Source organism: Hemibagrus wyckioides, linkage group LG06 (genome assembly GCF_019097595.1).
Source record: "Hemibagrus wyckioides isolate EC202008001 linkage group LG06, SWU_Hwy_1.0, whole genome shotgun sequence".
NCBI lineage: Eukaryota > Metazoa > Chordata > Actinopteri > Siluriformes > Bagridae > Hemibagrus > Hemibagrus wyckioides.
Genome location: NC_080715.1, coordinates 18,736,426 through 18,763,986, shown reverse-complemented (window position 1 = coordinate 18,763,986; position 27,561 = coordinate 18,736,426). Strand labels below are relative to the sequence as shown.

The window sequence follows — 27,561 nt, the reverse complement described above, 5'->3', positions numbered from 1 at the left end:
AAATATTTAATGCTGTATTTAATTATTTTCATATTTTTATCATATGTATATTTATTTATTTAATTTGAACTAAAATTACATTCTATATATATATGATCAGAGTATAGATTGCTAGGAATTACAATGCGATTATTATGCGATGGGTTTAGCACAACAGAGCTTGTATTTGGTCAAAATGTTAGACGGCCTTTAAAAGTTCTCAAAGAACAGATAATTAGGGTTGAGTCAGGCCCTAAGACTAATGTATTATTTCGTTAGCAAGTTCCAACATCGTCAACATAGTGCTTGTTATCTTGTTAAATAGTCACTGGCCACCGTGTAGGAAGGCATGAAGGCGGTTGTGAGAACTTTTGTGCCTGGTGATGAAGTACTTTTACCTGTCCCAAGTCAGCTTTATTTGCCTGCTTCTTTAGACCCTATATTGTAATGAAAAAAATTGAGTGAGACGGATTATGTGATTCAGACCCCTGAGTAGAAACAACAGACCCGTGTTTGCCATATAAAACATTACATGTAACAAGGCTTATTGTGCTAGAAAGATGCCGTTGGTAAATGCTTTGGAGCAGGTTTATTGATGCATGCATATTGTTCTAATATTCTAACAATAAAGCCTGGGCACTGGTGGCTCAGTGGTAGGTTTCTCACCTACCATGTGGAAGGCTTGGGTTTGATTCCCCACCACTGGATGCAGTGCCAGTCCCAAGCCTGGATTTAAAAAATAAAAATGGGAGGGTTGTACCTGGCATAAAACCTGTGCCAAGTTGTTGCTGTGGTGAGCCCTCACACACAAGGGAGCAGCCGAAAGATCAACAACTCTAATAATAAAGACTGTTGTATATCAGGGTGTGATTAAGTTTTATTTCAACATGTCTTTTGTTTAGGGCATAATAATCTGCTTGATTGAGATGTTGCTCAGTATTGCTGTGTCTGTCATGTCGTCCATGTTGTCGGAACGCCAAATCAGATGATTCCACCTGCACCGAACTTTCTCAATCCAATGATTAGAGAGCTGTTCGAACAGCGAATAAAACCAAATCAGGTAACCAGTTTTTGTTTCCCATACCTGTTTTCTTGAGGAATTTTTGCTTTTACCTGTCCTAGGGTCAGCTTTTAACTGCTTGCTTCTTTGGACCCTATATCGTGATAAAGAAATTGAGTGAGACAGATTATGTGATTCACACAGAGGACAGAATGGAATAGATCATCCCATTAGTTAATTCTCTCGCATATTTTACAAACATCAACTAAATTACTCTAGCACTGAGTTAGAAGCATTGGCTTTTTTACTTCCATTTAGAACAGTATTTTGAAGTTTATGTTGGATTCAGTAATCTCCCTGTCACAGTGTACACGGATCACAACCCTCTGCCATTCTTGTACCGAATGTATAACTAAAATCAATGTTTCATTCTGGGTAGTCAGAGTAGCTAGGTAGGGCCTGCTAACCCTGAAGCCTTTTTTAATTTTTGGTTGGTTAGTCAGGTTAGAACAGGGGTTCCCAAACTTTTCAGCCCATGACCCCCAAAATAACAGTGCCAGTAACTCACAACCCCCACTATCCTCAGAGGTGGTAAAAATATAGAAAAGTTGCATGCAACAGCGCACACGAACATTTGAATATTTTTACCAACTCCGAGGCACAACACAAAATATTTACATTAAATATTTACTGTCACCTGTTGATGTTAGCCCAACATTGACTAAGCTAACGTTTACAAACACTGTTGTTGCTAGGTAACTTTAGACTGTAAATATTTAATGTAGATTAGAAAATTCTGTGTACCATGAAAACGAGTTCACTTTTCACAATGAACTGTCAGCAGTGTATGACAAGCTGACTCTGGATGCTAGTTTAATGTTAGACATCCTGTGTACCAAAAAAGTAGTGTATCTATTGTGTTATCAATTTTCCTATCCTTTTAAGTGTTACAGATCGTCATTCCTACCCTGCTATAATACAGTGTTGGATGCATAACAATTATCTACTTTAGATGTTTGTGCTGCACAGAAAATTAGCACCAGGAATGTAAATATTTTAATTTGTTAATTAACTAAGGGTGGTTGTTTATGCATGAAAGACAATTATTAAAGTAATGATCAACATTTTCATATAATTACATATTAATTTTGCTGCTGTCTATCTGCAATTGATATTACAAAATAGTGATTCAACACACACAGCTCATAAAAGCTTTTTGCTTTTTCTATTCTAAACACCTGCGGTTTGGTGGATGTGTCTCTGACAAATGTCCTGTACAACACGTGATTTATTTTACATTTTCAGGTACAGCAGTTAGTTTAAAATAAAATTTGTGTAACAGTGGAAATTGAGTCTCACATTATTTAAATTTTATTCACACACAAAACATTAATGGTGAACATTTTTGACTTTATAAAATGATACTCTCAAGAATAGGCCCCTATTAAACAATAAAGAAAGTAAGACATCCTTTTTATATACATTGTTTAGTAGCCTACTATTGTTTTTGGCAGAATTTATCATTATAATCAACTTAATTATTCCTGGATTTTGTATCACCATAGTCTCTAAATGTATGTAAATGCAGGAAATGGGATTCAAATCAAAAACATTTTCCCCCATTTCGTGTCCATCTTCACTTCTCAAACCAAAGTTACACCCTTGACGATAATAGTCAACAATAAACAATCTCACAGCTCCACAGCTTACCCAGCAACAATTGACAGAACTATTTCAGCTTACACCTATTACTGCCACTCTCACTTGGAATATATATGTATATATTACTATTTAAAAGTAAATTGAGAAAACAAGATTCTGCTGGACTATTAAGGGAGTATTAATTTATGTAACATAATCATGCAGTCACTGTCTCCAGATTAGCTTTGGAGCTCATCATTAATACATTATCTCCTTATACAGAGCTTATTATTATTATCACCTTATTTGGAACGTATATCTTATATATATAAAATCCAGCAAAACACCAAAAAAAAAAAAAAGTTTATTCTTACTCATGCATTCTCACACATGCACATTCTAATAATTAATAACTGTGTAGAAAACTGTGCTTCTAACTTCTGGCCTTGGGTATCAGGAGAGTGGCTTACACAAACACATAGCCTGAACAGCAAGTCATAACAAACCACACACACTTTGTTTTATTTTCCTCTTACTCAATCACATAACCTTGGGCACAGCACTCTTTGAGAGAGTATATAATAGTATAATATTTAGAAATAAAAATTATTACAAGTATTAAAAGTAAAGCGTAAAATACACTTTAAATATAGATTTAAATTTCAACCTGTCAGCCAGAGGGCCCTCTTCATCCCTACTAAGCAGACCTGTTCTACCCCAAACAGTGGTATCTAGGGACAACCGTGCATCTTTTCCACCTGCCCGTGCAGTCCTGGCTAGTGGGGTTTTCCAGCCCACTGACCAGCAGTGTCCGCAGGAATTTTCTTTACCGGATCCTGAAACCACTCGCCCATTCAGACCTCACAGAGATGAGACCTCATCTCATCACATCTGGTCATGCTCTTTACACTATGAATAGCGGTATCCACGAGACTTCCTTTCACACACACACACATTCACACGAGCTCCCCCAAATTACAGGTGGGAGTTAAAATATTTGCTTATTCTCATCCACTCCCTTCTCCACCACCCTTTTTAGATTCCTCATCTCGAAGCCAGCTACCCAAGCCCTCCCCAGGGACGCCTGTAACCTCCCAGGCCACAGACACAATTACTAAACAGACTTTGATTAAACAGGTGTCTGCTTACCTTGTTTCTGTTGTGGCCAGCCTCCATAGCCCAGTAGGTGTGCGGTCACAGTTCAGGTTGTCTATAGTAAATATAGACTGATTCAGCTGATTCTCAGTGGACTCATGGAGCCGGGTTATAGACTGATTCAGCTGATTCTCAGTGGACTCACGGAGTCGGGTTATAGACTGATTCAGCTGAGAATCTTTCGTTTAGTCTCACCACCTCCAAAGTGCGTAGGCTGACATTCTTAAATGCCAATTTATAGGCAAAGCACTTTATGTATATAGTTATACTTTTTGCACATTTTGCATTTTTGTTCAGTTTGGTTGTTTTATTCCTAACTTAAGATATTTATTTTATTCCATTTGGATACTGTAACATTTAACATATTTAATTTTCGGTTAATATAACTGACACCATAACATTACAGTACATAACTATACTCATTAAATTATTAACCACTATTTCCCACCATGATTAGAGTTTGTATAGGCTATAAAAGAATCACTTTTCAAAAGGAACTAACTCAAAAGGAATCACTGACTCGATACATTTCAGTGAGTGACTTTAAAAAGAATCGTTCCACTGATCTAAAATGAACACTGCATATATTATTTTTTTACCTTTATGCTATGTATAGAAACAACTATAGTATGTAGCATTTATGAAATCAATGAACTGCTACAGAGAAAACGATATGTTATTTCTGCATGCAACAAAAACATAAACCGCAAAAAAAAACGCGTTTTTTTCTGCAACCGAAAAAAAAAAGATGCTGAGTTGAAGGTTACTTTCAAATAAAATGCTCAATTTCTATTTTAGTCCTCCTCGTATTTATGAAATAAAAAGCCGAACTTAAATTATCTACCTGCAGCAAACCAAAAATGCTGTCTGGTTCTGAACCTTCTGCATCAGTTCCGAAACGGCTTTTTTCTCACATCTCCATCCACATATTAAGCATATATGAATCTGCCCACGTAGGACTTTTGGAATAACTTTAGGACTCTTAGATTCATCTATGGTTGGCCTAGCAGGGGTCGAAAAGCTCAATAAATCGTGCCGGCGGGTGTCGCACATCGGCGGTTGTGACCCATATTTTGAGCGACAAAAAATAAAACACGTTTTATTTTAATGTTACAAGATCACCATAATCTACAAATTTAGAATTACATTTAAAAAACTAACGGACAAAAATAAAATAAATTTAAATTAAATACTCTTTATTTTCCAAAGCCACAGGGAGCCGCAGCAGAGGGATGAAAGAGCCACTTGTTGCCGACCCCTGGTTTAGTTTATAGGAGTTTATTAACAATCAGACGACAGAGCAGATTCACAGTCACATTCTTTGCATCATCATCAAGTCCAGTCCACCTCGGCCTGGAGAAGTACGAAGGTGTTTTTATTGTCACAAACAGGGACATGTGATAGCTGACTGTCTAGCATTAAAACGCAAGCAGCAACCAAGTTCAGGGTTTATAAAAACTCTTGAGTCGGCTGGTACTGTACCTAGAGAGGAAGATCTTGATGCCAGTTATCAAACTTTTGTCCTGAAAGGGTTAATTTCCATAAATGAAAATCCTGAGGATCAAAGAGAGATACAGATGCTCAGAGAGATGGATTTAAAGCTTTTCTTTATTGTGGTTGATAAATTACCTTTGTCTGACGAAACTTTCTGTGGTTAAAGTGTCTTTGTGCAAAACATTGATATGGGTTTCATGGGTACCATTACATAGTGTGCATTTACAAAGAGAATTACTGGGTTCATAAGAGTTGCTATATGTCCTTCACTTCCTGTTAAAGGTGACAATTTCATTTTCTGCAATGATCTGGCAGCAGGGAAAGTAATGCCTATATAAGAGGTCAGTGATAAGCCAAGTTTCCTTTGTCAATCAGAAGAGTTGTCAACTCGTACCCTAATTTTTTCCTTGCATGAGCTGTTCCTCGCGCTCAATCACAGAAAATGGCTGAAGGCCACATCTCTCTGTTGTTTCTCCTCATGCTACTTTGTTGTTTCTGCTGACATGCTGAGAAAGTTGTATATTTAATTAATAATGGATTATTGATGTGTAAATGGTATTCTAACACTGATGAAGACTGGAATGTTGTATATCAGGGTGTGACTCCTTCAATTTACATCAGTATGTCTTAAATTTAGCACACAATCATCAGCTTGCTTGTCATTTTGGAGTCACGAAAAACTATATTAGGATACTCATACATTGTTTTGGCCTGGGTCAATGCCAGGTCATCAGGAAGTGATTCCACCTGCGCAGCTCTTCTACATTCCAGTGACTGGAGAGATGTTCGAACATGTGATTGTGCATTGTGTTAGTTCGTTGCCTAGGAATACAAATTTTTGTTTACTATTATGTGCATGGCTACCCCTTTTCCTGAGGCAATTCCACTACGGACAATTACTGCACCCCTTATTATTAGTCACATTTTTCTCCATGTTTGGCCTACCTAATATTGTACAAAGTGATTAGGGCACGAATTTTTTGTCAAAACTTTTTACACAAGATCTCTTGCCATAACTCAAATGCATATCATCCTGAGAGTCAGGGCTTGCTTGAACACTTTCCTCAGACACTAAAATCAATATTGCATAAATACTGCCTAGATACAGGTCGGGAGTGGGATGAAGGGGTTCTCTTTGTTTCAATTTGCTGTATGTGATGGGTTAGACGGCCTTTAAAAGTTCTCAAAGAACAGATATTACCGCAGTTTTCATTAAAACCCTCTCTGCTGTTGTTCATCCTCTCACCATGTTGCTCATTCTGTCTAAACCTTATGTTTGGTCTGATGAGTGTCAATATGTTTTTGATTGTATCAAAACTTGTTTGTCTAACACACCTGTGCTTGCATCTCCTGATTGCACATTACCTTTTAAATCAGGTAACCAGTTTTTTTACTATACCCATTTTCCTGAGGTGTTTGTGCTTTTATTTGTCCTAGGGTCAGCTTTTATCTGCTTGCTTTCTTAAAGAAACTGAGTGAGACGGATTATGTGATTCACACAAAGGACAAGAATGGAATAGATCATCCCTCTCGCAAATTTTACAAACATCAACTAAATTACTCTAGCACGGAGGAAGAAGCATTTGGCTTTGTTACTTGCATTTAAGACAGTATTTTGAAGTTTATGTTGGATTCAGTAATCTCACAGTCTATACCGATCACAACCCTCTGCCATTCTTGTACCAAATGTACTGTACTTATTACTCGTAATGCAAGATCTCATTCGTTTATCAAGTTAAAATTTATTAAACATTTCTGGTCATCTTGCAAAACATTCATAGACCAAGGTACTCAAAATCCAAGGTTTTACTGTATAACTAAAATCAGCGTTTGATTCTGGGTAGTTACTTTTTTACATTTTGTTTGGTTAGTCAGGTTAGAGCAGGGGTTCCCAAACTTTTCAGCCCACGTCCCCCAAAATAACGGTGCCAGTCACTTGTGACCCCCACTATCCTTGCGTTGCGTGGAACATTTGTATATTTTAACCACCTCCGAGGCACAACCAGGGGCGTCGCTAGGGCTATTTATTCGGGGCCCCGAATATTTTATCCCGAATTTTCCACAGGATTGTAGAGGAATTAATGAAATGTTGATCGTTTTATTAGAGCACTGTTGCCGTTTACTGTACACGATTTTGACTGACATCTCTCTCCGCGCGCGCACACACACACACACACACACACACACGCTCGCGCCACAATACCGCGAGAGTGTGTGCTGGAGTAGTCTCTAGAACTGCTCTCGCGATACTTTAATGTCCTACACCTGTCGGTCTGCGCGGCGCCGCTTTCACACCACGTGACTTAAATACCTTACAGCCCTTAAACGGGACAGCCATAAAAATTTCAGAAAACACAATCTTATTATTCAGATAAAAGTCTAACTTCTAATATTTAATGTTAACACAGTTGATTAAAGTAGGCTAACAAATGTATGTTGTGTCAAAAAGGAGGCTGTCTCTGATTCTGAAAACCCCTGACATATAGTACCCTTTAGAATATTATTCCATACCCAAGACCTACAAAAGCCTTAAAATTAAATCATCCTAAAGATAGATCTAAATAAAATCTAAACTGTTAAAGCGCTAAGACATTACAGTCTGAACCTCATGACTTTCCATTATTCAACTAATGCAGTATTTAAGTTAAAATACAGACATGACTTAGGGGAACAATGGACCAGAACAGACTCCATCATTCGGCTGTTCTGTCTATTGATAAAGGAATTCTCAGCACTAGAAATACTAGTATGATAATTGACCGTTTTGCTCAAGGCTCGGAGATACTCTCTGATGATTCCACCCTCAAAAAAATATTATAGAAAAGTCATCAAGAGCATGAAGTTGACAAGATACAAGCAGTAAGATAGCTGAGAGAATGAGAGATGAGAGAACGATATAAGAAGAGAAGCTGTAAAAAATAAAAAAAAATAAACAAAGAATAATTCATACAGTAGTGACAGCATAAATCAGGAATGAAATAATAGGTGCATGTATAATATAGATTATGCACGGCACAGCTTCACACACAAGCAGTAAGAGAGATAATATTGCATGGCATACCTGTGTGAGAGAAAATGTCATGAATTTAATGAACTACTTTTTTAGTAGCAAGACTCTGAAATGATGGGAGGAGTCAGAAAAAAGATTGAATTAAATTTTCTAAAGTTGCATACTGTTTGTGTTAATTTGTGTTTATTATTAAACAATATTACATAAAAATGCCCTTACAAAACGTGTTATTCTTGCTTACCCCCTTTCCTCAATTAGCCCCTGATGGTTTCAAATCCTAGATACGCCCCTGTCTTCAGCGCCTCTCGCGTCATTTTTCCCCTTGGAGTTTGTTTGTTTGAAAATATTGTTATTATTTATCTGTCACTTCATCCTTTTTTTTCTTTTTATTTGTGTATAATAAATTTACCTCGTTCGCACTATCTCTGCCTAACCACATACGCACAAACCTTGAATGCTGCATGCCCGCCTCCTCTCCAGATAGCATCGGGAGTCATAACAGCGGTTTAGAGTCTTTTGCTGCAAATTCAATGCCCTCGGTCTGGGCAAAAAAAAACAAGCAAAAACAGCCCACTGTTTTCAAGGCTCCAGGACGTGAGCAGTTTCCATCGCTTCAGTTTTTAACGAGCCAACAAACGATACTCAGAGAAGCATCTTGCATGCAGGATAGACCCACAGGAATAAGACATAACTTCTGACTCCTTCCGCCGGCGAATCGGTTCACACGAGTCAAATAATTGAATCATTTAAAGACTGATTCTTTGGACAATTGCCTATCACTTGGCGGTATTGAAATAAACGCTAAGGCAACAGTTACAATAATATAAAAATAATGGAAATGGTCACAGCCAACAGCGAAAACACAGGCCACCGGCGGACCCGTTTGCGCAAGCTGGAAGATGAGGGCAAGGCGCTTGGTAAGGAATAAATCATGGGGTTGTTTCCGTTTGGCTGAGTAACTCGGTTGTTTATGACCACACCATGTAAAACCGTGCTTCAGAGCATCTGAATAAGTGTTCTATAACCTGAATCGTTTAAAAAAATTTAGCTGTCTGCTATGTTGCAGGCAAATATCAGGGCTCGAGTGTTTCCTGTGCTGGTATTTACATCAGTTCAGAATAACGGAAACGGTTGTGTTTTGACACAGTAATGATCTCAGCCATCGTGCTTGGCAAAGTCTAATGGAACAGAGTCCTCTTTCACACTGCCCTAGTGTGGAAGAGTAAAACAAAGATCATGCTCTGTATGTAATGGACAGTGTAGACCGGGACTGAGCCTGACTACTGTAGATCATACCCCGTGTTCTGTTTCTGACATGGCGGATAGTATAAAAGTTTGACTTGACTGAGCTAATCAGAAATGAGTACGGTCGTTGATATTCTTCAGACAATAAAGATCTGTTTACTATGCAGTTTTTATGCAGTTATTCAAGGACATTTAATTTTTCTTTATTTATTTTTGACAATGATAACATTTATATGATGGTAAAGATAATATGCGTTTGAAGATAACACGCGTTTCTACACCCTGAGGAGGATTCAAAATAAAAGTCACAAATAATATTGTACGAATAAAAAAAACCATAACCACAGTGAACATTCCTCTCATCAGCACAATAACACAAGCCATTTTTGTGATGTCAGTGGTTTAATATTGAAGTTATTGCTAGGGACATGCAACAAAATAGTCATAATTATTTACTTAAAGACTAATTGTGCCAATAATTTTGTTCACCTACAAATTAGGTGGTCTGCCACCAAAGGTGTTATTTACTGAGTTGTTTAATGCATCTAGTGATGACATATTTACTTCTGTCCACTTTGCTCAAAGAGAAAAGCCTAATATGGAAAGTTGTTCATGCTTGAACACAAAATAAGAAGTGAACTCTGATACACGTGTGGCTCTCCTATGCTGCTATATATTTATTGTATTTTTTCCCTGTAAGGTTCCTCTTATTGAGTTTTGCTGATGGCTAACTGGTGCTGTTTCCTGTAATGATAAGAATGGCATCCAGCCATGGAGAGACAAAAGCCCAGATTTGTGACTGTATTTTTTCTCTTGGCACTATCAGGGTTTATAATACTTGTCTGCAACATCACATCTCTGGAGGTGAGTACAGGACATTCAGTGTCATACTTATCCACACAACTAGCTTGTAGAACCAGATGTCATGTACCACTGATGTCAGCTATATGTTTCGAGGACAAGAATTGTACCTACATGTGAATCTGTACATTGAATGAATGGTCTGTTCATTATTTCTCTTAAGGACCATATTTAAAGATAATCTTATTATTTTACAGGTTCACTTTAGTTAAAAGACATGCCTTTGTAAAAAAAAAAAAAATAATATATATATATATATATATATATATATATATATATATATATATATATATATATATATATATATATATACCCTGTTTATGCATAGAAGAAAATAATAGCCTTGTAGCTAGATTGAACTGAATGAATGACTGCACTTCTGTCTAGGACTGCATAATAATAGTTTTTTAATACATACTCTGATGCATCCATTAGCAAGCAAACAAAATTGTGATGTTAAATTTTTACATTTTATATCAATTTACTACAAATACAATTCTGAACATTCTGCATTTCCTGGTGAGTTCATGTAAATTATGGCACATTTTATAATGATCAAATACTGAGGTACATTTGTTAATTTGTATGGCAGATCCTACATACAGATGATTCATTATTGTAAGTGTCACAGGAACTGATTTGTATAGAATTTTTCCAAATTTGTAAAGGACACCCTTAATGCATTACTACTAATTTATAAATAACTGGAACTATCATGCCTTGATTTGTGACTACTGATTTGATTGTGTGTGAAAATTCATATGTTCTTTATTTCTCTGCTCTCAGAAGTTGAGTGGACAGGTTATATCTACATTCTACCAAATCCAGAATAGCATCCACTCAGCCTTTAAGTCCCCTGGAAACGTGTGGCCACTAGAGTTAAACCACACATACTGTGCACACTTTGGCCAGGAGCCCACAGCGGAAGAGGCAAATGAAGAGAGATATCTGCTTAATTCCATTGCCTGGCCAGGCCCATTGGTGCAAGGCTTGCCTGTGGAGCTTAGCAGTGACCCTTCAAAGAGCTACTTTGTGATTCAGGGCCCAGCGGAGCAACGTATAGGTGATCAGCTTGAGGTTAATGTACATGTGCAGAACTTCCTGGGCCTGCCTAAGAAGCATGGTGGAGATTTCCTTATAGCTCGGCTACATTCACCTGAACTCGGTGCTGGCGTTGCAGGGCAGGTGCAAGACCATCACAATGGCAACTACACAGTGCTGTTCCCACTGCTGTGGGCTGGTGTAGTGTGGGTAGAAATAACCATGGTGCATCCGAGTGAGGCAGTGATGGTGCTCAAGAGTCTGCAAGAAGAGCAACCTGACCGGGTGTTTTTTAAAAGCCTGTTTCGCTCTGGCTTCGTATCAGAGACCACCGTGTGCAACCTTTGCCTGCCACTCAACCATCAACCGCTCTGCAACTACACTGACCCTGAAACTGGAGAGCCCTGGTACTGCTACAAACCCAAAATGTTAGGCTGTGATACACGAATAAATCATTATAAAGGGGGCTACAAAAAGAACCTCATTACTGAATATGAAGCAAAGTTTTTCAAGAGGTGAGTGAGATGGGAACTGTTTGGGGTCTGTTTGGACAGATCTTTTTATATACCTTACTTTGCAAAATCTTAGGCACAAATAAAGAAATGTTGTAATGGTTAATTTAAAAATTATGCAGTTAAACATTTCTACATGAAAATCAAACAATAAATAGTAATACTTATGAAATATTGCACAAGCACAGGTGTAATTCGGTTGTAGGAACGAGGCCAGAGGCCGAGCTCTGCAGGTAATCACAGTCTTGCTGATATTTGCTTGCTGATACATTATCCAATAATGTGTCATTCCAAGAGTGCTTATTTTTATTATAACCACACCGAGACATTTCACAGTTCAACAGTAGAGTTAGAAGTATCATCAGTGGACATAGCAAATGATACATTTTTCATGAATATAACTTTTGAGTTAAAATATGAGTTTGTTAGAAGATAAAATGAAGAAGAAGGGAAGCCAATTTCACCAGGAGCTCATTTAACAGGAATGTACAAATCACTTGGCTACCTTGCCGACTAGCTAGCTATATCAAGCTCATAATAGTGTTTATCAGCACCTGTGCCCTCCTGCCTACAGCCAAGTCACATCTAGATCAATATTCAAGTATGTTTATAAAGTTTAATTGGATTTTTGTGGAATTATCACAGGAACAAGCAAAACTGATTTGATTTTGGAATGGATCAAATCAGTGTCAGTCAGTCAAATGTTTGATAGCTTCCTTCATATTTGGAGTAGTACTTCATATTTAAGGTTAGTTCTCACATACACATTTGTAAACAGAAGGACTAGGCTTGATGGTGGAGGACTCCCTGTCAACTTTGTTGCCGTTGAGCTTGACTTGTTTGTCTGAAAAGCAATTTGTTATGTATTATGTCACTGACATACAAACATTTTTCTGTTAATTTTGGAAATCTAAAAAAAAAAAAATTAAATCCCTGACTCAATAACACAGAGGTCAAACAATATAATATTAAACAAGATAAAACAAAAAACAACTAAAAAAAAACAATTTAGGAATGTGACCATTGTAAAGTACTCTAGAATTTTTAAAACTGTTTTCTTGAATTCATATGTTATTAAAGAAAAAAGGGGGAAATTATTACTTAGAATTTTCTATCAGAAAAAAGTCCTGAGATAATTTTGTATCCTTGACCTAAAATAATTAGAATAAAATACTACTATAAAGTAAAATAATTATCAGATTGTTCAGTAGGTACTAAACACTTTTATTTTAGAGACATTCATGTATGTTTTACATTTTATTACAGTAATGTAAATATCAAAGTTCCTATACGTGCATCTGGAATGGGCAATGTGACTGTATTACCTGCAGAAAAAGGTAAGGGTTTTTTTGTTTGTTTGTCTTTTTAATTAAATTTCTTTGCTCATGCAGCATCAATTTACAATTCAGACCCATACTGTATAATATCCTACTAATGGGTTTGTACATTAGAAGTTGTTTTTTTTTTTAATAATTTCTAAGCTATAATGCAGGAATTATACTTCCTAGTATTCAAGCCAAGTTACAGACCTCAATCTGAGGGACTGATGCCTTGGCATTCTTCATCTTGCAAGGATTATTAAACCAACTGTGATGGAACCGATTAAATCTGCACTACAGTGGAACCATTAGGCCTAGACAGAGGGTGTCTCTACCAGCAAACACAAGTAGTATATAATGATATGGTATACACAATTCTTTCTTTTTTTATTCCTCCCTCCAAGGTCTTGCCAATTTAAAAAAATATGAAAAAACCTCTGGCTTCTACTTTCACAATGTTTGGAGGCCTTTGCGTGGTGCAGCCCTCCAGCAGTTCAATGATTCATCAGCTATAACACACTGTCTTAGAGGGAAGATCATATACATGCTCGGAGATTCCACTGTGCGACAGTGGTTTGAATACCTCACCGCTTCTGTTCCTAGTAAGAGCAGGTTTATAGATTATTTATTATTTATTTATTCTTTTTCTGAGTTAAGATGACCTCAAAGAGTTTTTGGACACTTAAGCCACATTCACAAAGTTATAAATTCCATGCATTAGAAGACAACATATCAAATCAAGTGGCATTCCTTTTAAAGAATTATATGAGAAGCACAGTTTAACAAAACATTTTCCAAAAAGAAACAGACGTTATGATTTAAAAAATAGATATAAAAATAGATATACAATGAATTTCATAAATTTGAAAGTATGTCTTTAGTGTCCAAATACTTTCTGGGGCCATTGAACCTTGTACATTGTTTCATTTTATTAAATTTCCTCTGTCATGCCTGTCTCCTACAGCACTAAAGGAGTTCAACCTTCACAGCCCTAAGAATGTGGGGCCATTCATGGCTGTGGACAGCAAAAACAACATCCTGGTGAGCTTCCGCTGCCATGGGCCACCCATCCGCTTCACTTCAGTGCTTTCTTCTGAACTGCGATACGTAGCAAACGAGATAGACAGGATCAAAGGTGGGCCAGGCACAGTGATACTCGTGAGTGTGTGGTCTCACTTCAGCACTTTCCCTATTGAAGTATATATACGGCGCCTACGGCACATCCGCAGGGCTGTGGTACGGCTGCTGAACCGTGAGCCAGCAACCTTGGTGGTGATCCGCACTGCCAGCCTACAGAAGCTTGACCCAGGGAACAGCTTGTTCAACAGTGACTGGTTCTCTCTGCAGATCAATTCTGTTCTCTGTGCCATGTTCAAAGGACTCAATGTGCAGCTGCTGGATGCCTGGGAAATGACTCTTGCCCACCACCTACCCCATCTTCTACATCCATCTCCCCCTATTATCAAAAATATGATAGACTTGATCCTGTCCAACATCTGTCCCGTTGGAAAAAAGAGGAGTTAACAAAGGACTAAAATATATAAGTGGCAAAGGTGAGGGTCTGACATTAAAGCATTTGTCACAATTCATGTTTGACTCACTGAATACTTATTCCACACCAGTGAATGAATGCCATTAAATATTTGTTTACATTGGAAAGTAAATAACAGACTAAGCACTCATTTCAGAATAAATTAAAGCAAGTAATTTCATCCAATGGATGAGGCTTGGTCCTATATTTATCAATTATTCATTTTTTTAAGCAATGGAGACTTCATTTATATTTTGTAGATGCTATCCCTCAATATGTCTTATTTGATAACATTTACATCAGTTAAAACACTAACACATAACATAACATATGGAATTATGCAGTGACTAAGTATTAAGCAAATCTGTATATTTTACACCTTTTCATTTATAGCCAATAACACAAAGCATTTTCAAAATATAAACACACCCCAAAACAGTCACTGAATAAGTAATTTATGTACAGTTAATCTAATTACATTACAAAAATGAGATACAAACTCTTCTTTTTTCCCTTGGGTCTTTCCCAGAGTCTTGGGAAAACTGAATAATTAAGGAGAACTGAGTTTTCACTGATTAGATGTGGTTTCATTTATTAACACACTGAGTTCTGAATGGTGAGTAAAATGAGATGAGTCAGTTTGTCTGTGCTGCACTGCTTAGTGGACTCTGCTGTTACCCAGTGGGTTGCACAGTTCTACTGAGTAGCTTATCCTAAGGCTACACTCTACCAGCAAGTCCAGTCAAATTTTGTGACTTTAGAGGTGGAAAAAAGATGCACATTCCCACTGAAGTAACTGGTCACTCTTAAGCAACCCCATTTCTTCCATAAATGGACATTGAGCTCATTCAATACAAAATCCCCCAAAGCCTTTAGTGCTTTTTTAATGTAATTTAGCATGTTTACTCTGTACCTGCAGTTTTTGTAATCTTGACACACAACCACTGCACTATGTCAAGTCTGACCGAAATGTGCTGTTTATTGCTTTTTGATTGGTCTTGCTTTTCCAGTGTCTTGGCTGTACAAAGTGTGTTTTTTCCCTCTATAGAAATGAATGGGGAAAATTTTGGAAAATCATGCTTGCAAACTGTCCATGCTACAGACATGAAACTTGGCCAGTCTGAAATATTCATTCCCTCTATGCTGGAAAGAGAGCAGCAATGATAACAATGATCTAATAGTTATAGAGCAGCATACTGCACCATTGTAATTTTTGTCCCATATCTTGAGAACCATGAGGCATAAAATTCTGATGAATACTCCTTATTGAAGTCCATTTCCACTACTCTGGATACTTCCTATAAATGATGGGATTCTAACAGTCATAATTATAAGAAACTAAATAATGATTAATAATAATAAGTGAATCTGTCATAATTCTGAAAAACTAAGTTAATTAAGATGCTTATCATTATTATAAGTCACAGTTTTGAGATACAAAGACGATAATCCTATCATCAGAAGTCAAAGTATTAAGATATTGTCTAATGTTAATATCAGACTGTCTAAGAGGCCATAAAGAAGGAAGTAGATTGCAGCTACATTGATGAGTATTTACAAATGATGAAATCCTTACCCTTCTTGCTAAGTTGCATAAGATTATTCTAAGCGAATGAATGCTTCAAAAAAATTATGATGATATTGGCTTATATTATTATTAATATTAGCAGTGACAATATTATTACTGATCTGGAAAATATCTGGGTTCTTTTCTGTTTTTAGATGGAGAAGAAGTGGATTTAAGGTCTAGAAATCGATTGCGGAGGAGAGCTTTTCATAGCCACAGAACTGATGATGTACAGCATGTTGATGGCAATGATATGCTGAAGCCATTTGGAATAGAAATAAAAGGATGCATTGATGTATCTTCCAAAAGCTTTATATGGCTGAACTCATACAAAACAAACAGTGACCCAAAGGTTTTATAAATACTGTTTTATAAAGACATCATACTGTGTTGTTCAAAATTAAAAAGTCAATGTGTAACTTAACATTGGTCTATATCATGCAATTACAAACAACTAGTAAGCAACAGAAGAGGGATTTTCAATATGTTAGTAACAACATTTTTCCTATTTAATTCAAAGGACAACCATGTTGTACCTTGTTGCCGAGAGAGTGGAATCCATTTTAACATGCCTGCAAGCAATTATAGGTTATAGGAAATATTATTGATGAAACTGATTAAATCCTTGTATTTATTGGTATAGTCCTGAAAAGTCTCTGTACTTTATCTAACAGATGCTTCCTAAACTGTATGTCTATTATCTATATATTGCTCTCAAAGATTCTTTTTTTTTATTTTGGAAGTCTGGGTAGTCATAATTAACTGGTAACTCCTCATGTATGCACAACAGGAAGTCTCTGAAAGACTTTCACCACTGACAAGCTAACAGTGATGCCTTTGCCTAAAAGTAAATCTAATCCAGTGCAAGGGAAGGGACAGATGATGTGTGTCTGATTCTTTAAGGCCATCGGGAGTACCGGGACATTTCCCAATGGCCTGACAGTTGTTCTGGTCTGCCGCCCTGTAGTCGATCACTGTGACGTGCGATGGGCTGGTATGCAGCTAGGAATGAACTGACGGACCTCTCAGTCTACGAATCAGGAAATCGTGGAGTGAAAATGACATCACCACATGACCCAACGTCAGCGACACACTGCCTAATTGGCTATTTCCAGAGGCAGGTAATAGATGTCTTCAACTTGAAGTGGCGCTGCTCAGACCGAGCTGGTACATGAGGTCAAAGTACCGTGAAAGTGACTTCAGAGTGTGTGCTCGAATATGGAGAGCAGTTCAGTCAGAATTACATTTACATTTACATCATCATTTGGCAGACGGACGATTTCATCCAAAGAAACTTACAATAGATAAAATCAAACCAACAAACGAGCAACAATATGTAAGTGCTGTGCTGTGACAAGTCTAACGCAGTACATGTAGCATGTTTTTTTTTTAAATAATAAATAAAAAGAATAAAAAGGAGGTAGAATAGACAATACTAGTGTTAGCGGGTCAAGGTTTTTATATAATAAATAAAAGAAATCAAGTAGATAGCATAGAAGTAGAATGGAGAGTGTTATAAAAATTAAAAAATAAAAATTAATGACCTGCATACGCGCATCTACAGCATGGATAACTATAGTCCACTTTGTGCAAGCTAATGGTGTTCACAAAATATAGTTTTAAAAAAATGCAACTATAGAAGTTTTGAAATACACCGTTTTAGAAATTGACAAACTAGCACACTGTTTTAGAGATGGGGATACAGTATTTTCTAGTGCCAAATGTGACCAGAAATTTCTTCTTTTTTTTTTTTTTTTGCAGTACTAGTGCTAATTACTTACTGTTTACTCTTACTGGTTTGTTCTTATGCCACTGAGTGAACATTCTTATCTGTTACTTACACTGTCGTAGCTTTTGTTAAGTTTGTGTTTGTGTTTCTGATACTTTTGATATACTGCACTTGATTATTGGAAATACATTTTAACCATATATACATATACCATATATACATAAAAATAAAATTATATATATATATATATATATATATATATATATATATATATATATATATATATATATATATATATATACATTATTATTATTATTATTATTTTATTTTTACATTTTTATTGCTGTTGCGCTCAAGGGCTGTAAGGTATTTTAGTCACGTGGTGTGAAAGCAGACCGACAGGTGTAGGACATTAAAGTATCGCGAGAGCAGTTCTAGAGACTACTCCAGCACACACTCTCGCGGTATTGTGGCGCGAGCGTGTGTGTGTGTTTGTTCGCGCGCTCGTGCGGAGAGAGATGTCAGTCAAACTCGTGTACAGTAAACGGCAACAGTGCTCTAATAAAACGATCAACATTTCATTAATTCCTCTACACTCCGGTGGCAAAATTCGGGATAAAACATTCAGGGCTAGATTAAAATCATCCGGGGCTCAAGCCCCGAATGAATAGCCCTCGACGCCCCTGGAACAGAACACAAACATTTCCCCTGTTTCTAATCCATCCTAGTAATAATCATGAGATCTACATCACACTTCCTTCCTTACAAAGGATCATTAACGCACCATACACTCTGGTTTGCACAGAACTCTTCAATACACCAATATTTTCGCAGGACTCAGAAACACACAGTTTTTGCTCAAGCCCGGTTTTTGCACGTCACCTCACTAGGTCTGTACCTTTAAAGTCTGTTTTTTTGTTTTTTTTGCACATTACTTATATTCCTTAAATCTCTGTATTTAGTATTTTTTTGTTATATTTTGTTATATATTTGTACCCTTAAATTCGGTTATTTAATTTTTTTTGTTATATTCCTTCTTATTTTATTTATAACCTGTGCTTGTGGATACTGCTAGAAGCTTTAAATTCTCTGTTCTGGCACCGAGGTGGTGGAATGAACTTCCCCTAGATGGGGAAAGTCTTTGACTTCAAACAACGTCTTAAGACCTACCTTTTCCTGAAGCACTTAAACTAGCTCTTATCTTTCCCTGTTTTTATGTATTGTTATATGTTTAAAAAAAAATTTAGGCTAATGGTATCCTAAGTCTGTAACCTATTGAAACAGTGTTAATGTATTCAATGATAGAGACTTAAAGCACTTTTGTATGTCGCTCTGGATAAGAGCGTCTGCCAAATGCCAGAAATGTAAATGTAAATTTCCCTTTGGGATGAATAAAGTCTCTATCTATCTATCTATCTATCTATCTATCTATCTATCTATCTATCTATCTATCTATCTATCTACACAATAATTCAAAATCATTTTTTGGACTTTTTTTTGCTTGCTTTTAAGACTTTTAAGATTTTGAGCTTGCAAAGTGGCTGATGTTTTAAGCCTGTGCTTTCATTACACTAAAAAAATAAAAACTCCAGCAGAACTGTTTGTTAGCGGATTATGCTTACATGTAACAAATGTGAACATACACTGATTTCTATGTGCAATACTAAGCTTGAGAGACAATAAAACACAAATAATGACATATCTTACTAAATTAATAAATTAGTGAGTCTTGTTCGTTATATAGATGCAAGTGTATCTAAAAAGGGCACTTTTTTATTTGGTTAGTTCATTTGGACATTCTAGAAACAGCCAACTTGCCATCTACACACTACTAATAATCTGGCATTAAACAGCTTAACTACAGTTTCGATGTTAATATTTAGTAGATCTGTATACTGTAGATTTGTTCCTTTGCTATAATCGGAACAGCGCCATCTATAGCAAGTAGTGCAATGTACAGAATATATACAGTATAGATCCAGTGGACAGAAGGTAGAATTTCAGCACAAGATGACTTGCAGTATCTCTTCTGTTTGCTAGATGAAAAGAATGTGCCAGAGAAAGAAGAGGGGAATCCTGAATGTGTAGTGTAGGAGTTAAAGGTTTGGCAGACTTTTCTTTTTTCAATCATAAAAGGTGGCAAAGCAGTCAGAAAGACGAGGGCTGGTAGGTTAAGAAGTGAAGAAAAGATTTGTGTAGCTTGTGCATACCTTGGGAAAATGGTAAAACTAGAAAACTTTAATTTAAAAAAATTATTAGGAAATTATTTTTTACTTAAAAACTTAGATATTTTTGCACGTAAACATTTTTTGAGTTTAACTCCAATACCAGCTCCATGCTCTCTTTAACCCTCTGATGCATGAATTATGAAAGCCTAATTCAAGATTTTTTTCCTTAAGTGTTTGTATTCTTCTTCTTCTTCTTTTTTTTTTTTCAAAAATATGATTTTGTCAGAAGGTTACACAAATGTCCAATCCAGTGGACTACATGAGCATTCAACATGAAAAAGTATGAACTTTAATTTAAAATAATTATGTGTTTATTGTGTTTTGTTGTGTTTTATGGTAAATCCATGAACAATTATTTCATTTTATGCTTTGAAAAACATTTTAACATATTTTCACACATTTTAACATTGTGCAGGCCTATGGTTTAGTTTACCTGTCGATTCCACTTGTAGCCTATACAATAGCTAAAGGCCAGAAAACCTCATGTACTGTCAGAATACTAAGTTTTAGATGTAAATTAAAATGGCATTGCTGTACATAAATGATAATAATATGCACCATCAGTTTTATTTGCAGGAAAAGGACACCATAACAGAATGTGAGCTGCATTATTATAATAACAATAATAATTGTTACTCACACAGACTACACCTAATCTGCACAAAACTGTATATTTTTAAATGAATACCCTATAAATATAGCAAATATACACTGACTTACGAACAAAACAGTCACAAGAGAAGGTGAAGCAATAACATGACTTGTGTTGGAAATATACTCGGCGATGTTTGATGTCCACTTCATTGGACACACGGTTAATTGAAATTTACTACTTATTTGAAATAAAATTTTCAAAAATAAAAGACTAATATTATTACTTAGATGTTAATGTATATTATCATATTTTTTTTTAATTCTAGGGGTCTTCTGAAATAGAAGGTTTGATAGGATATGCCAGCAGTATTCAACAAGTGTAGCTGTCTGTCAGCCATCTTGGATTCACTTGCAGTTACAACGACTGACCACTGAATAAACCTCAAAGGAGTAGTGCAGCAGAGAGCACTATAGTGGCTGATATGCAGTTCCACCGTAGAAACCATTGCATTTAAGAGAAAAAGACTTAATTTAGCTGTCCACTGCAGTGACCACTACGTGTCAGAAGGTTAATTTATAATTTAGATTCTGACACAATACCCATACTTTTACTTATGTACAGTTTCTCTGTGCTCGCCATGTAAACTTAGCTACAGACAAGTATTTAAACTATTTTAATGGTAAACAGTGTTTAGATAATTATATATTAAACACAAGGAGTAATAATGCCTTTCTGAAAGATAAAGCTAGGCATAAATGATAAGACTAAAAATAAACAAAATACATATTAATTACCTACCGCTTATCTCTTGTCCTTGATCACTATTTAGAAGACTTTGCATTGTAATGTTGATTACAGTTATAAGAAAACAGCTTGGCTGTTATACATGTATTACTCCTATGTGGGGAACATGTTAAACAGCACAGCACAACATATTTAATTAGAGTTGATTAAAAAAAGTTAAATAGTATTGCAAATTGTTTTGTCTATTATAAACATGACCAATATTTTATTTATTTATTCATTTCAACTCTATTATTTGTATTAAGTCTATAAAGGTTTTCAGACATCCAGGACATTGTATTACTGAGCCAATGTGATTAGACTCTGTGGGTTAACTTAGGAAATCATTTCAAGATTGAACTTGAAATTAACTAAAAGTTATATTGATACTGCCAACAGGAGTCAAAAGTTATATAATATACCAAATATACCTTTGTCCTTTAGCTGCTCTCTGTTCAGGGTCACCACAGCAGATCATCTGATTTGCATATTTCATTTGGCACAGGTTTAGTGCCCTTCCTGACGGATCTCTCCCATTTTATCCAAACTTGGGACGAGTACTCTGTGGTGACCCCCTCAGTGGCTAGGTTAACCCCTCAGTGGATAGGTTGAATCCCTCATGTTGTTTAAAACAATAAAATAAAGGAAGTGAAAAAATGTGGTGTGAGAATACTTCTAAAAATATAGACCCTGGTTTAAGGTCATAAGTAACCAATTTAATAAAAGTCTGGACAAAAGCTGAGACTTACAGCACATCTCTAACTGAACTGATACAGAATGTCAGAAAGTTTGGGGGTTTTTCATAACTCATAGTCTTGTAGAGGTTTGAGAATGTAACCGAAACTGATGTTGATGGCTTGAATCGGTAAAATCTATATTTCCTCTTTTCTCACACTCACTTTGTCTTTGACTGCAGTTTTACAGAAGTGCTGACTAAAGACTAGTTGAAGCAACATAAAACAGTTCACATTTTTTTGTTAAACATTACATTATTTCATTTGGTTAAATATAACATAGATCTGTTTTTTTTTCTGTTGTGGGCATTCACACACACACACACACACACGTTTTTACTTTGTTTTCCAAAATAATCTGCCTGCAAGCATAACTGTAATTGTTAAAACAACTTTCATCGTTCAAGGCATTTATGACTTCTATTAATTAAGAAAAGTTGTTGAGGAAGTTACTCAAACTTCCTCAATATATTTTAGCACCACTTCCTAAGGATCTGAAACAAAGAACATAAGAAACAGCAACATGCGGGGCATCTTAATGTGTTTCATTCTATTTGATGTTGGTAAGTCAAATTCTTAATTTGGAGTTTGTTCCTTATTAATTATATTAAATTAATATCAGTGTATACAATACTGTGAGTCTTAGGTAAAGAAATCCTGTGAAGCACAGAGGTCTCCAAAATAATTAAATAAACATTGCTACATAAAATAAACTACTATAAAAAGAGTTGTAAACAATAATTAAAATTTTATATATGAGGAAGTGTCTTGGAGAATTCTTCTACAGACTGTCATGCTTCTGTTTCTGTATGTAAACCCTGACAGCCTTCAATATGTTTTTGTCTGAAATGAAACTCAATAATGCAGAACCATAAAATAAATATATAAGGGGAAAAGTGGATTAAAAAAAGAATAGAACAGAATAGTCTAAAACAGAGTATAAACCACTGACTAATCTTTACTGACTAAATAATGTGATACACTAAAGTATAAATACAATTTTTAGATACACAATATCGATGCTTTTCAAAAAATGATCAGGCTTGCCCACCAAACCCACATTCGACATAGGAAGTTTATTTTAGGAAACTGAAAATTGTGTGCATCATCACTATGTGTTACCGGACACCACGGGGAAGAACCGAGAGGAAGCAGGATAGTGAAAATATATTCCTTTTTTACTGGCAATCACAATCGCAGAAAGGAAGGCAAGGCAAGGAGAAACTGAAACAGATCAACACAGATTCCTGGTAAGAACAGAAGAGGAATATAGATAAACACGGAGGCAAGTAGAGTGGACTCCAGTTCCATAGCTAAAATACTCGCCGCTGACTCTGGCGAGTGAGAGAGTTAAATAGGCCGGTTAATTGGGTGCAGTTGACATCACTAAAATTCTGGTGATTGGGGGCTTGGTAGTGTGACTGAGGTTGGTGTGGCTGTGACACTATGGTTTCAAAAGCATCTATATGCATCTTTAATCTTGTTCCGTGCCTGACCACATTGTACCCATATACAATTCACACTTCTGCCTGCTACGTTCTCTCTAGTGTTCTGTTAAACATGCATGAAGTTTGACTTTCTCTCTTGTACAATAAATTTGTTATATTAAAAAAAAAACAGCTACTGTATGTAATTCAATAAATTAATAGTAAATTAATGATGCATTACATAACTTTTTTAAAGTCTAAATGTTTATTTAGTTTTAAGTGGCTGAGATTTTAAGAACAAATCTAGCATCAAACACAAAAATGGTTTGTCTTTTTTAAATATTACAAATAACGTTAAAATATGAAAATAATACAATGACAAATAACTGTTTAAGAAAAAAATCCATGAGAACTAGCTATACAAATACTTTCCATTCTGTGTTCAGTTAGGTTGTGTATACTGTGAAAATATTGTAATTGGGACAAATTATATTATTATTTGCTATGTATTGTATGAAATGTATTATGACCTATAAACATTTTCATTCTGTGTCTTGTTAGGTTGTGCATACTGTCAAAGTGTATATGTTGAAACTGGGAAAAATCACACTTTTAACCCAGCAATACCAGGAGTTATTGAATTGGGGGACTGGAGATGCAATGACAAGTTGGTAGTTGACTAGGACGCTAAATCTGAGCCTCACTGGTATCCTAATTACAAAGGACGAGCAAGTGTTAACACTGACAATGGAGACCTCACACTTCAGGTGAAGAAGCAAGACAGCGGTATATTTAAGGCCCAACTCCAGATACAAGGAAATCTGAAGTATTTTGAACATACGCTTAAAGTGATGGGTAAGTGAGTCTTAGTCAAAAAGACAGACCAAAAAAAAGACAAAACAGAGCCATATTACACAAGCACTAAATAGACTGAGTGCTGGTCAGATAAAATTGTCTGGCAACAGTTTTGCAGATATTGTAGTGTATCATCTGTATTGATTTTGTACTTTCACAAAGCTCCAAACTACTGAATCTGTAATTAATTTCTATCTAAAAATGTAAATTTCATCCAGTAATAAAGACATTTCCGACAAGGTTACATATAGTGTACATAACAATTTGCTGCGTACATCAACATTCCACTGATCACACTTTAGATGGATGTAATTAAAAATGTACATTAATGAAAATGTAAATGTTTTACTGGTTCATCGCCTATTATCAGTAATCTTTAAAATTTTAGAATCTTCTTTAGCCATCTATTATTAACTGTGGTCAAATAATGACATATTTTGCTTCTAGATCCAGTTCCTCAGCCAAAAGTGACTTGTAAGCAGATTGGAACAAATGTAACACTTTTGTGTTCAGTGGACCCTCCAGTGCAGGCAGAATTTAAGTGGTCCGGACCAAATGGGTTCTCTCATGTTGGGAATAGTGTTCATATCACCGGAAAACAAAATGAGGATTCAATCTATTTCTGCACTGCAAAAAATGAAGTGAGCGAAAAGTCAGCAGAGTTTAATCTTATGGACTGTCTTATGGACCATCCTCTTGCCATCCCAAGCCATCTTGTTGCCTTATATACTACAGTTTTCTATAATGTTGTTCTGATTTGTGCACTAGCTTTTCTCAACTGCAATTACTATAATGTAAACAATGATGAGGATGTGATTACCACTGTAGAATTTCGTTTTGTAAGTGATGGCTTTCAAACTTCCAAGTCATTGTATTACTGAATCAATGTGATCAGCCTCAGTAGGTTAACTGGAGAAATCATCTTTAGCATTGTACTGCCAGTCAGCTTAGCTTACTCATACATACACACTGCAAGCAAAAGAAACAGCTTTATCACATGTCAAATATAGTTTACATTTAGAAAAACAAGTATATGGCTAAAATGAAGGGTTCTCTCTAAAAAAATGTCATGACAAAATGAGCTGGTAAGAGGGTTCAGTGAATTAAATACATATAAAGGAAAGGCCAAGAAACATGTTAAGGGCATAGAATTTTAAACTTCACGGCAGTTTATTATATATAATATATCTAGTAGATCCAATGGACAGAGGGTAGGATTGCAGCACAAGATGACTTGCAGTATCTCTTCTGTTTGCTAGATGAAAAGAATGTGCCAGAGAAAGAAGAGGGGAATCCTGAATGTGTAGTGTAGGAGTTAAAGGTTTGGCAGACTTTTCTTTTTTCAATCATAAAAGGTGGCAAAGCAGTCTGGTAGGTTAAGAAGCGAAGAAATGATTTGTGTAGCTTGTGCATACCTTGGGAAAATGGTAAAACTCTAGAAAATTTTAATAAAAAAAATTATTAGGAAATTATTTTTTACTTAAATACTTAGATATTTTTGCACATAAACATTTTTTGAGTTTAACTCCAATACCAGCTCCATGATCTCTTTAACCCTCTGATGCATGAATTATGAAAGCCTGTTTCAAGATTTTTTCCTTAAGTGTTTGTATTCTTCTTCTTAAAACAGTATGAACTTAAATTGTGTTTTATGGTAAATCCATGAACAATTATTTCAATTTATGAAACATTTTAACATATTTTCACACATTTTAACATTGTACAGGCCTATGGTTTAGTTTACCTGTCAATTCCGCTTGTAGCCTATACAATAGCTAAATGCCAGAAAACCTCATGTACTGTCAGAATACTACGTTTTAGATGTAAATTAAAATGGCGTAGCTGTACAAAAATGATAATAATGTGCACCATCAGTTTTATTTGCAGCAAAGCACACCATCACAGAATGTGAGCTGCATTATTATAATAACAATAATAATTGTTACTCACACAGACTACACCTAATCTGCACAAAACTGTATATTTTTAAATGAATACCCTATAAATATAGCAAATATTTACGAACAAAACAGTGTCAGGAACAGCTGGACAGTTCCCTGCCAGGCCAAGAGAGGGCGCTGGCAGGTGAACCTTGGAAGCCTGCTTCTTTGTGTGTCTTTTGTTACGCCCTTCCTATTGTTCCTATCCTGATTGTGTCACCTGTATCCCATTAGCCCTAATGTCTACCCCTATAAATAGGGATCCTTGTGTTTGTGTCCTTGTCCATGATTGTTATCTGTACCGTGGTTTCTGTTGGGGTTTTGTTTGCTAGGTTCCATGGCCAAGCTAAGGTCTAGGTTTTGTGTTCGTTTTGTTTAGTTATCCACGCCATGTCTAGTGTTACGTTTGTTTCCTTATGTCGCGTCTTAAATGTAATAAAAGCAGTGCTTTGCTGAATCCTGCGCATGGGTCTCATTACACCGTGTGCTGGCGCGCGCACACACCATGGGCGTCTGGGGTCGAGCCCCGCATAGGGCGGGGGTCCCAGACGTTAGTCACAAGAGAAGGTAAAGCAATAACATGACTTGTATTGGAAATATACTCGGTGATGCTTGATGTCCACTTTATTGGACACATGGTTAATTGAAATTTACTAATTATTTGAAATAAAATTTTCAAAAATAAAAATATTACTTAGATGTTAATGTGTGTTTTTTTTTTTTTTTTCATTCTAGGGGTCTTCTGAAATAGGTTTGACAGGATATGCCAGCGGTATTCAACAAGTGTAGCTGTGCTTGCCGTGTAAACTTAGCTACAGACAAGTAGTAAAAGTATTTTTAATAGTAAAGTGTTTGCATAATTATTTATTCAACTCAAGGAGTAATAATGCCTTTCTGAAACAGAAGACTGAAAAT

At 36.0% G+C, this 27,561-nt stretch overlaps 1 protein-coding gene and 1 long non-coding RNA gene across 4 annotated transcripts; both read left to right on the top strand.

The window, feature by feature from the left end:
- The first annotated feature begins 936 nt into the window (after positions 1-936).
- LOC131354505 (NXPE family member 3-like) lies at positions 937-16,973 on the top strand. Of its 2 annotated transcripts, none has more exons than XM_058392242.1 (7): positions 937-1,039; positions 10,225-10,388; positions 11,172-11,941; positions 13,205-13,275; positions 13,662-13,859; positions 14,222-14,810; positions 16,511-16,973. In XM_058392242.1, exons 2-6 carry the CDS (start codon positions 10,296-10,298, stop codon positions 14,779-14,781), a joined length of 1,692 nt encoding a protein of 563 aa, XP_058248225.1. In that variant the 5' UTR covers positions 937-1,039; positions 10,225-10,295; the 3' UTR covers positions 14,782-14,810; positions 16,511-16,973. The 2 variants fall into 2 exon arrangements, with proteins under 2 accessions (XP_058248225.1, XP_058248224.1); XM_058392241.1 differs by lacking the exon at positions 937-1,039 and adding an exon at positions 9,040-9,196 and having other exon boundaries at positions 16,511-16,972.
- Positions 16,974-18,437: 1,464 nt separating this feature from the next.
- On the top strand, positions 18,438-26,791 carry LOC131354508 (uncharacterized). 2 transcript variants are annotated; one of them, XR_009204761.1, is made up of 3 exons: positions 18,438-18,974; positions 24,413-24,706; positions 25,154-26,791. It is a non-coding gene; the product is annotated as an uncharacterized LOC131354508 (long non-coding RNA). The 2 variants fall into 2 exon arrangements; XR_009204760.1 differs by lacking the exon at positions 18,438-18,974 and adding an exon at positions 22,725-22,987.
- The last annotated feature ends 770 nt before the right edge of the window (positions 26,792-27,561 follow it).